Source organism: Typha latifolia, chromosome 1, assembly GCF_019914945.1.
Source record: "Typha latifolia isolate L0001 chromosome 1, TyphaL0001v2, whole genome shotgun sequence".
Lineage (NCBI taxonomy): Eukaryota > Viridiplantae > Streptophyta > Magnoliopsida > Poales > Typhaceae > Typha > Typha latifolia.
The window spans coordinates 10,243,800-10,256,047 of record NC_133086.1 but is presented as its reverse complement, the minus strand read 5'-3'; the positions used below and the strand labels follow the sequence as shown (position 1 = coordinate 10,256,047).

Sequence of the window (12,248 nt, the reverse complement as noted above, 5' to 3'; positions counted from 1 at the left end):
CCATAACCGGATAAGGTTCAATCAGATGATTAAGATTAACCTTGGATCCATATAGCTTTGCCAAATTTTGAACTCGGGTCAGATCTTAATCCCAGTGTAATTTCAGGATCCATATCCAATCCATTTAATAGTTGGGCCATTGAGATTGCAATAGGAGCAAATTCCAATCTTCAATATATGTTTCCCATATCATCTACATTACAATAAAATAATTAGTGAAAAATAAAATATGTTTACTTTCTATTATTAACTATCAGCTACCTAATCATCTCTCTGTTGATCTAATTGATTGCAAGACATGTTGTGCCAGATTATGCTCAAAAGTCAAGCAACACCACCATTTTGCACCAAGTGGATCAATAGGTGGGGATGGTACTACGGGTGGGGGTGGTATTATATGATCACCAACTGCTTCGATAGGAGGTGGGAGCCTATCTGGTCGTCCAACATATTGGTGTTCCTATGCCCAAACCAAATATACCAATATATATGTATATCATCTTATAAAATAGAACAAACAAAACAAATAAAAGTAGATTAAACTTGTAACAAGATAAGAGGGCCAGCTATCTCTAATGCACCGAGGCGAGAAGCTCGACATAACTCTTGATAAAGTACTACTATAGCTGCACTACCCCAACTAATGGTGCTAGTGTGCTACAAGTCCCATGGTAGAGGTAAATAAATCAACTAGACCGCAATTCCTAACTTGTCATCCAAAATGCAGCCACCCAAAAGTGATAAAATATAGGCTCGAGCATATCTCTGTACAGTGTGATCATTAGCATCTGTGGGTAGCATCGCAAATGTGTCATGTAACCACTGCATCCGGATCGAACAAATAATGTAACTCAAGCAAGGACATAAAAAATAAAGCAAGAGTATAACGTTTAATTTCACTGACTAGCAAAACTGTCCCATAATTGCACTTCTTTAATGGCAAAGAAACAACAATAGAATCTCCTAAACCCATATATTCTGTTAAATTTAAGATGCTCTCTCCAAGAATACCAAATCTAGCTGATCCCTATAAAAGGAGAGCGATTTGAGAAGCAGCTCCCTTAACTTACAGCAAACGAGAATTAGACATATGATTAATTGATAGATGATTACAAAAATATACAAAACAAAATTGTCACGACCCAAAATAGGAATCATGACCAGCCATGCATCTCAATATGCTTGAGATGCACGAAGCCTTATTAATACTCTCTACGTGTACGATGGCAAAATAAATAAATAAATAAGAACGTGCTTTATTAAATTTTATAACTAATTGCAATAAAAAAAATTATAAATTTATAGATTAGATCCTTAAACAGAGAGAAGAGAGCTCAGATCCTTAAACAGAGATTAGGATTTTAATTTATAGATTAGAAGAGGAATCTAGACCTAATCCGATCCGGATTAGGCGTGATTTCTCTCTCTGCACTTCGTTGCGTGCTAGAGAGGGAGAGGGGAGGGGCTGCACGTGCAGAGCACGTGCACCCTCCTCTCTCAACCCCTAAATTTTTTTTTTTTAATTCTGGTTCTGACAACTATTCCCAACAAAAAGAAATTCCGTCCTCGAAATTAAAATGAGCGTAAGGAAAGGATAAAAATAATACCGTAACAGACGCTATGAAGATTGAGGAAATAGCTCTGGATGCTTTTCCCTCATCTCATCTTCATGCTCCCAAGTTGCTTCTTCCGGCTTGTGATTTTGCCATAAAATCTTTACGAAAGAGATTACCCTATTTCGAAGAGTTCTTTGCTGAGTCTCTAGAATTTCCATAGGTTGCTCTTCATAAGATAAATTTTCTTGGATTTCGAAAGGCTCGAAGTCGATCACATGATCTGCACTCGGCACATACTTTCTCAACATAGATACATGGAAGACATTATGTACTTTAGATAACCTAGGTGGCAGTGCTATTTGATAGGCCACCTCTCCAATGCGCTCTAACACTTCAAAAGGTCCAATAAAGCGAGGACTCAACTTTCCTTTCTTACCAAACCTAATCAATTGACACCTTTAGGAAAACCATGTCACCCACTTGAAACTCAAGATTTCTTCTCCGATTATCAGCATAGCTCTTTTGACGGCTTTGAGCTGCAAGGAGCTTTTCTTTAATTTTGACAATTTTCTGAGTGGCATCTTGTACTATATCAGGTCCCAACAATTGTCTTTCACCAACCTCAAACCAACAAAGTGGAGATCTGCATTTTCTACCATATAACGCCTCGTAAGGTGCTAATCCCAAACTCGAATGGTAGCTATTATTATATGAGAACTCCATGAGTGGAAGATGATCATCCCAATTTCCTTTCCATTCCAAAGAACATGCTCGCAACATATCCTCAAGGGTTTGAATAGTCCTCTCGGATTGTCCATCAGTTTGCGGGTGATAGAATCTCAAACGTGTGCCCATAGCTGAATGAAGGCTCCGCCAGAATTTAGAAACAAAACGAGGATCTCGATCAGATACAATAGACAAAGGTGCGCCATGGAGTCGAATAATCTCTCTAATATAAAGCTGCGCAAGACGATCTAAAGAGTAAGTCATACGAATGGCCAAAAAGTGAGCAGATTTAGTTAGTCTGTCCACAATTACCCAAATTACATCATGATTTGATCTAGTGCGGGGGAATCCTGAGACAAAGTCCATAGTCACATCCTCCCACTTCCATTCCGATAAAGGCAAAGGCTGTAACATCCCCTAGGCTTTTGGTGCTCAACTTTGACTTGCTGACAAGTGAGACATCTGGCCACAAAGTTTGTTATGTCCTTTTTCATGCCATTCCACCAGAAGTTTTCTCGTAAATCTCTATACATTTTTGTGCTGCCTGGGTGGATACTGAATCCTGAACTGTGAGCCTCTAACATAATTTCATTCTTTAACTCCTCACTAGCCGGGATGCAGACTCGATTCTGGTACTTGACTAATCCTTCATCTGATCTTGAATAGCTAGGAGCTTCTCCTTTTTCTAATCCTTCCAAGATCTTCTTGAGGTTGACATCCTCTAATTGAGCAGTCTGGATGCGATCTAAAAGTGTAGGTTTGACCACTAGCCGGTTGCAAATAGCTACTCTCTCTGGGTTTGATGTTACTTCAATCTTCAGGCGTCTAAATTCTTCAATAATACATAGCTGACAAGTAAGTGCTGATAAGTGACCCTCTGATGATTTTCTGCTCAAAGCATCGGCTACCACATTTGCCTTCCCAGGATGGTAATTGATACTAACATCATAATCCTTGATTAATTCTAGCCACCTGCGTTGCCTCAAATTAAGTTCTTTCTGAGTGAAAATATACTTGAGGCTTTTGTGATTAGTGAAAATTTCACAAGATTCTCCATAAAGGTAGTGACGCCAAATCTTTAGTGCAAAAGCCACCGCAGCCAACTCAAGATCATGAGGAGGATAGTTCTTCTCATGAATCTTAAGTTGTCTAGATGCATAAGCTATCACCTTTCCATACTGCATCAAAACACAACCGAGACCCTGTCGGGATGCATCACTGTAAATTACAAAGTTACCGCCCTCAGTCGGAAATGAAAGGATAGGAGCTGAAATCAATCTCTGCTTGAGCACTTGGAAGCTATTTTCACAATTATCTGACCACTCAAATTTCACCCCCTTTTTGGTGAGGTGAGTAAGTGGCAAGACAATCCGTGAAAATCCCTCCACAAACCTCCTATAGTAGCCTGCCAATCCAAGAAAACTGCGTACTTCAGATACTGAAGTAGGCCTCGGCCATTTGCTAACAGCCTCTATCTTCTTTTGATCCACCTTGATTCCATCCTTACCGATTATATGTCCTAAGAATGCCACCTCATCCAACCAAAACTCACACTTCTTAAACTTGGCATAAAGTTTTTCCTCACGAAGAATTTGAAGTATTATCCTCAGGTGTTCCTCATGCTTTTCTTTGCTCTTGGAATAGATCAATATAACATCAATGAATATCACAACAAACTAGTCCAAGAAGGTTTTGAAGATCCGGTTCATTAAGTCCATAAAAGCTGCAGGTGCATTTGTAAGGCCAAAAGGCATCACTAACACTTCTTAAACTTGGCATAAAGTTTTTCCTCACGAAGAATTTGAAGTATTATCCTCAGGTGTTCCTCATGCTTTTCTTTGCTCTTGGAATAGATCAATATAACATCAATGAATATCACAACAAACTAGTCCAAGAAGGTTTTGAAGATCCGGTTCATTAAGTCCATAAAAGCTGCAGGTGCATTTGTAAGGCCAAAAGGCATCACTAAGAACTCATAATGGCCATAGTGAGTCCTAAATGCTGTCTTTGCAATATCTTCATTCTTAATCTTCAATTGGTGATAGCCAGACCTCAAATCGATTTTTGAGAAGACCTGAGAGCCTTGCAGTTGATCAAAAAGATCATCAATCCGGGGTAGTGGATACCTGTTCTTCACAGTGATTTTATTTAACTCCCGATAATCAATGCAAAGACGCATCGATCCATCTTTCTTCTTTACAAACAAAACTAGTGCTCCCCAAGGTGATACACTCGGACGAATAAAACCCAAATCCAGCAACTCTTGAAGTTGGGTCTGCAACTCTCTAAGTTCTGCCGGTGCCATCCTGTAGGGTGCCTTTGATATTGGTTCAGTGCCAGGGAGCAGATCTACTCTATCAGGTGGAAGACCAGGTAGATCTTCAGGAAAAACATCTGGAAATTCATTTACCACTTGAAGTTCATGAATCTCCTGCTCTGCACGCTCCACGCCCACTACCGATGCTAAAAAGCCTAGGCATTCTTTCTTCATTAATCGATTTGCTTGAAGTGCTGAGATAATATTGGTCGTAGGAATCTTTCGCTCACCCTGGAAGAAAAACTCTGGCTTCTCCGGGATAGAAAATGTAACCCTTTTTATTCTACAATCCACTATAGCATGATGTGCAGATAGCCAATCCATACCCAGTATAACATCAAAATCATGCATGTCTAGACAAATAAGATCTACTGGAAGTTTCTGACTGTCTATCTCTACTAAACAAGATCTGTAGATAAGATTTAAAAGTATGGTCCTCCCTATGGGTGTAGTCACTGCTAAATATGATTCCATAATCTCAGGTGCAATAGGTAATAAAGAGAGAAAATCAGGTGAACCAAAAGAATGAGAGGCTCCAGAGTCAAAAAGGACTTTAGTTGGTATGGAAGAAATAGATAAAGGACTTCAGCCTCTTCCTGAGTCAAGGTATAAATTCTTCCTTTATTCCCTGGCCTCGCTCCTGGATTTTCGCTACTTGCTGGAAGCCTATTGTTTGCTGTGCCAGACTGGGACGGTCGATGTTGTTGATCCTGCTGAGAAGTCGGGCGCCATCCCCCATGTGGTGCTCTGCAATCTCTCGCTAAGTGGCCGGGTCTCCCACAGTTGTAGCAGCTTCGTGGTACTCCATTGCACCCAACACTAGACGAATGTGAGCGTCCACACCTCGTACAATTTTTAGGCTGACTCTGTTTGGGACCTCCCCCATAAGGGTTTGGTCCACTCCCGGCCCTCAAGGGATGTCCAGAAAACTGACCACCTCCTCTGTTTTGCTCCTGGTACCTCCTCGGCTTCTTCTGTGGATGCTGTTGTTCTCGTTCTTGGCGAAGCTCCCCAATGTTTCTCTCGGCGAGGAGTGCCTTAGACACCATTTCTAGAAGCATCTGACACTGGAATAGTGATATTCTATCTTTGATGGCTGGCCGCAACTTACCCCCGAAGAAGCTAACTTTCTCTTCCTCGCTCGCCGCTATATGTGGAACAAATCGCAACAGCTCGGTGAACCTCGCCTCAAAATCCACCACTGACATACCTCCCTGTCTCAGCTCAAAGAATTCATCATGCTTCTTCTTCTTTAATGCCCGAGGATAGTACTTTTCAAAGAAAATCTTCTTAAAGTTTCCCCAGGTCAGCTCCTTCTCTCATCCAATGTACTGGCGCTCAATCATCTGCCACCAATGCTCTGCCCGATCCTCAAACATATAGGTCGTCAAAGCAACCTTTTGATCCTCTGAACAATCCAATACTCGCAATATCTTCTCGATTCGCAGCAGCCATGCCTCTGCTTCAATCGAATCAGTGGTCTCTCTAAAGGTAGGTGGAGATGCCTTCAAAAACTTTTCAAACACTGTACCCCTATCTAGACTAAGGGGCCTTGACTCTGATGTAGCCGGAGTCTGCGATGGCTGTCCTCCAACGGCCTGAAGAAGGGTCTGAAGCACTGACACCACTGTATGAGTAGCAGGAACTGGGGTAGGAGTGGGGATCTGGGCAGATGTAGGAGCAGTTTCCGATCCCGAACTAGGAATTGCAGTAGGTGCAAGAGCTGGCGCTTGAGCAGGAGCCGGCTCTTGCTCACTAGTCCTGTCAGGAGATAAACTCTGGGCCGCAGCTCCTTGTCGACGACGACGCGTATACATATTGTCCCTTCAAGATTTATAAATGAGATAAGAAAAATTTTACTGAATATAATAAAAATTTCATAACGAACCTGAGCTGATGCCACCGGACCTCCACACAACTCTAAGGGTGATTTAGGATAACACAATTTTTTTTTTCAGGCTCTGATACCAACATTGTCACGACCCAAAATAGGAATCATGACCGGCCATGCATCTCAATATGTTTGAGATGCATGAAGCCTTATTAATACTCTCTACGTGTACAATGGCAAAATAAATAAATAAATAAGAACGTGCTTTATTAAATTTTATAACTAATTGCAATAAAAAAAATTATAAAATAATATTAATGTTTTTGAGTCTCTAAACTAAATAAATAAAATGTCTAATCTAAAGTAAAAAAATCAAAAGAGCGGAAAGGTAAAAAGGTGAATCCTAAGTGGAGGTGGAGTCCGGGTACATCTCGCTCAGTCGCCCCGCTGACTATTATCTGAAATAAATAAACAAATACAAAAAAAATAATAGAACCTATGAGCCAACAACTATAGCTCAGTGAGTGGAATCCACTCACTAACCAAATACATTTTAATTCATATTAATGCTGAATAAATTAAACTAAAAGTAACAATATCCATCACAATATGCAATAGGCATGCTCTCTAACTAATAACAGTGATAACAATAGAGAGAGATGTTACAACTTGAAACCTTGCACGTTTTCAACATATTAACATCTTTTGATATTTATACTGTCATATGTCTCAATGGGTCTAAACTCTATGGATCCACATCAACTAGAAGTCACCTCGAGATAACGCTCGGAACTTTTTTCTTCATAGTTGATCCGGTTAGGGTCATCAGAGGGTATCATCCTGTGATTAACACACTTTGTCTTTTCCTCTAACCGTTGAGAGAAGTTAGAGTCACCTAGAAATTTTTCTCATTCATCCTAGGACTGTTCCCTAACCCCGCCAGAGTCACCTAAGAAAGTCACCGCAGTGATCTAATTTAGGACTTTCCCCTGGACTTCCAAATAGACTTGAGTCACCACGGAAAATTGCAAACGATTTATACCGGGACTGTTCTCTAAGTCGTATCAATACTAGTCTCATTTTTCTTTTTACAAATTTCAATATTTGCACGAAGTATGGTGATGCATTGAATATAATAATTAAATGCACACAGGAAAATTTACATGGTCTGACAAAAATACGAAATACAATAAAATAAACATGTGAGTGAACCCACTCACCTGAATCTAGGCAAGACAACCGAAATCTCAAATCTCTAGCTCACATACTAAAAATCACCACCAACGAGTCGCGTGGTGGTCTCCGATGGCTTCGGCGGCGCTCCGGCGGGCCGATCCCACAGCGACGACTCCGACGGTGAGGAAGAAGAAAGCGAAAGAGGGGAGGAAGAAGAGAGAGAAAAGAGTTCAGATCCTTAAACAGAGATTAGGATTTTAATTTATAGATTAGAAGAGGAATCTAGACCTAATCCGATCCGGATTAGGCGTGATTTCTCTCTCTGCACCTCGTTGCGTGCTGGAGAGGGAGAGGGGAGGGGCTGCACGTGCAGAGCACGTGCACCCTCCTCTCTCAACCCCTAAATTTTTTTTATTTATTTTTATTTATTTTTTATTATGATTCTGGTTCTGACAAAAATGGATCAAGCAAATGTTATTGCCAAAGGATAATGCCTAGATATGTATCAGACCATGGAAACAACAATCTTATATTGGCATTCTTCAAGTTCTTTTGATGCATCATCTTGATAAATCTGTATAGATTCTGACATAGAGTCAGTCCATAAACAACTTCCAATGCGATTGATTGCTTTATTACATTTAGCGATTGGTTTTCTAGTCTCCACTGAGATGATAGATATAAAAAGGTTATCCCATCCTTTAGGAATGGTAGAACATGTGGAGAAGTTAAAAAGATGACTATTAAATGCTCCAAATAACTGGTGAGATATCTAAAAAAAATATAGATTATTTCACCAAACAAAGTTAATGAGTTTCTTTTAAGAATATAAGAAGTTAAAACAAGGCAATGAAGTATTTTCCAAATGAAAATAAGCCCAACAGCTCAATTGGTGAATCCACCCAAAAGTCAGTAAAATTTAATTTTATACAATGTGATATAAAAACCAAAACTCAACAATAACAATAACCAACATGCCACAATGTGAATAATAAGCACAAGTAACAATACAACAATTAGTAGGTTGATAACATGTTTAATTTTTATTATGCGAAACTTCTCAATCTAAATATTGCCAGTTATCTCAGTTTGGGATTATGTACATGGATCCATATTAATTAGAAGTCATCTCAAAATGGCGCTCGAATCTTTTCCTTGTAGCCGACCTGATATGGCCCTCAGGTCTAAACCCTAAACCCTAATCCCTAAACACGTGCCGAGCACATGCGCCCATTTTATTTTTAAAGAATATTACACCTTCATCCAAATTCACATCAAGGAATATAATTAAGAATTTTAAACTTTTTAGCATGCTAATTTCACGTGATGTTACAAGTTGGATCCTGAATAAGTGAAAAGTAAAAAAGAGAGAATAATAATAGAAGTGTTTTCATTAGATAGAGATGGAAAGGGTTTCCTATAGAGAAAAACTTCATTACAGAATTCATTTCCATTGAGGGAGGAAGGTCGGGATAGGTTTCATTGGGTACATTACTTGAATATTAAGTTAATTGTCTTTCTTCAGAATGATCAGATCAAGGAAGATAGTTAAAAATCATAATTTCTTAATGTCAATATTAAGTTTCACTTGGATTTACAAGTTGGACCCTCAATAACTGAAAAGTGAAGAGAAAAAGGAAGAGATTTTGTTAGATAGACCATGAATGATGCATGAAGTATGGATAGAATTCCTGACAAGTGCATACTACGACAAGCACATTATATTCCCTAAACTTGTGACATGACATCATTCTATAGATAGCCACAAATTATAAAAGTTGATAAAGCCTGTAGGCTTGCATTGGTAATGGAAAATATAGTACTGAAGGGTCCATAAGAGAAGGCTATGTAAAACTGACAACGAAGATGATTTTACACTAGCACTATTTTAAGTATATAAAATGTGTATTAAGGTTGTTTATGAATGTCAATAGATAAAGTTGTCTGAGAAACTATATCCTTTACTTGACTAAGTATGCAAAAGTTTGAAGAAGATTGTCATCATTTAAGAAGAAACGTTTTGGTTTTACATGATGAAGGGAGATAGTGTCCTAGAGAGTTGGAGAGGTTGTGCTATATTAGTATGTAATAATGGTCTGAAATTTTGGTTTTTGCTCTGATTTTCAGTGCCTTGAAAGAACAGTACTTCAGAGCTTAGGTAGTTTTTGGCTATTTGAGCTCTACTTTCACTGGTTCAAAACAATTGAGAGGAATTTAGAAAGTTGAGAAGGGAGAGTTGCGTATTCAAGACAGAAAGACAAATATGTATTGCACTATTGAATGATTTGAGCTTTTAGTAAAAACAATCATGAGGACATTGGATCGATGGATTGAGTTTATTTATCTTATTTATTCTTCTTATATAGTTTAGTTAGAATCTAAGTAAGTTAGAGTTTATTTAATTAGCTAAGTTTCATTAACTTCTGCACAGTTTCAAAAAAATATTCTGTAGATATTCATCAGTTGACCGAATATTATGAGACTACTTGGAGAAGATCGAAAACGTCATGATCTACAATTTTCGTATTTAAGATTTCTCCATATTATGACTCCATCTGTAGCATAATGAAGAAACATTCCAAGATAGATAAGAAAGGCTGATTTTGCTAAGTCATATTTATCTCTAGGTCATATTAATTTTTAGTGTAAACCCTTAAGACAAGCCTAGTTAAATTATGTAAGTCACTAAGGCAAGTTCAATTAAATCATGTAAACCTCTAAGGTAAGTCCTAGTTTGAGTCGTATAAGCCTTTAGGGATAAGTCTGAGTTAGGATTCATTGTACTTAACCACTATATATAGAGAAACTGAGCTTTATTCATCCAAACATCCAAGCATTGAGAATTAATTAAGTTTTAGTTATTTTCTTATTCTCACATTTACTATTTTTATCATAGCCGTTAGATTGTCTTTATTTTTTTAGGAGTAGATCTAAGTTAGAAACCTCTAAGGTAAGTTCAATTAAGTCATATAAGTCTTTAAGACAAGTCCTAGTTCGAGTTGTATAAGCCTTTAGGGCTAAGCCCGAGTAAGACTTATTGTACCCGACCTTCATATATAGAGGAGCTTTATTCATCTAAGCATCCAATTATTAAAAATTAATTGAGTTTAGTTATTTTCTTATTCTCGCATTTATCGTTTTTATCATAGCCATTAGATCGTTTTTATTTTTCTAGGAGTAGATCTAAATTAGAAACTCAAATTCTATCTTTAACCTATAGCCACCATCACCTCCAACATCCACCATACTATACAACCGTCCACCACCACCCTTGGCCGTCCTCCACCCTCCGACTACCGCCGCAACATCAAATATTTTCCATTTTGCCCCGTTCTGACCTTGCTCCACTATTTTAATTATATCTTTTCATCCAAATATTTTATTTACGTGAAACTAGAGCCATTAGAATTCTATCTCGTGAAGCTACCATTACTTATTTTTTTACGTCCGGATCAGTCCAGATCTAGTCCGTAATAAAATAGCAGTATGGATTACATATATTAAGGAATCACACAAATTTGTCTGTAATTCTTTTTTCTCTTAATATTTCAATTAGCACACTATATTTAATAGAGTAAGTCATGGATCAATATTGGGTTAATCACATGTCAGACTTGCACAATTTGGCCCAATTTTCAAACCAAAAATACTAAATGGCCGTTTCAATCCTTTTCAGTCCTGAAAGAGCCCAAACTGCCCAAAACTTTACTGTACATCCTTGAAACCAGTTTTATTTCTGGTCAGGAGATTGTTTTAAGGTGGCCCAAGGCCAAATTCGATTTGTTTCTACCAAAACAGGTTGGTTTCAGTTGACTTGAAATCATAAAATCTTGATCAATCTGTTTGTACCAAAACAGATTTGTTTTGATCGAAACTCAAAATCATAAATCTTGACCCAAATCATCTTTCAGTCAGGTTGGTGTTTTGGACAGAGTATTATGCTTTCTTACAAGTTTGATCATTTGGTGGAACTTTTATGGAGATCATAGAATATGTAAAATTCTAATTTGCCTTTCTTTTAGAGAAAGAATTTCTGATTTTTGTGCTTTCTCCTTCCAAGAAATCTATGATCTATAAAAATAATGAAATAAACTCGCTCAGTTTTGTTAACTTGAAACAGCAAACCATTGAGGCATTACTTGAGTCCGGCCGTTCTCTTGTCGAGGAGCAGCAACTGATTACAAATTCAAGATTATCAAAGGAATACATGAAGAATATAGACGAATAGAAACCACATTGGTGGAGATGTACTTTGCTTAAATTTCAATGTTTTTATTACAGATCACCAGATTGCACCTGCATTATGGACCAAACTTTGCAACCTTGCAGGCTGATGTGCCGGTTTACAAGTAAAGTAGACTGGAAAATCGATTTCCAAAGAAAATTTAAACTTGTTTAGCAAGTGCAAAAAGATAGCTGTTCTTTATTGTTTTTATTTTTATTTTTATTTCTAAAATAATAGGTGGTTCACATATTTGACCATTTGCAAATACAACATCCAAAAGTAAACCATTTCCTAGAATTTCTCTTTTATTGAATCTTTGAATCCAATAACTATTGGATTTTACCCTGCATTGTAAAATCTTGGTGTAGTTTTCATCCACTGGATGCTACTCATAATTAGCAATGTCAATCACGGTAA

General features: G+C 37.9%; 1 protein-coding gene across 5 annotated transcripts in view; it reads left to right on the top strand.

Moving 5' to 3' along the window:
• Positions 1-11,990, top strand: part of LOC140780299 (ribulose bisphosphate carboxylase/oxygenase activase 1, chloroplastic-like) — a 53,405-nt gene extending 41,415 nt beyond the window's left edge. For all 5 annotated transcript variants that reach the window (XM_073125736.1, XM_073125740.1, XM_073125741.1 and 2 more), the window contains one exon: positions 11,727-11,990. In XM_073125736.1, the coding sequence (XP_072981837.1) occupies positions 11,727-11,834 (108 nt within the window). In that variant the 3' untranslated portion in view covers positions 11,835-11,990. The remainder of the gene's footprint in view (positions 1-11,726) is intronic.
• The last annotated feature ends 258 nt before the right edge of the window (positions 11,991-12,248 follow it).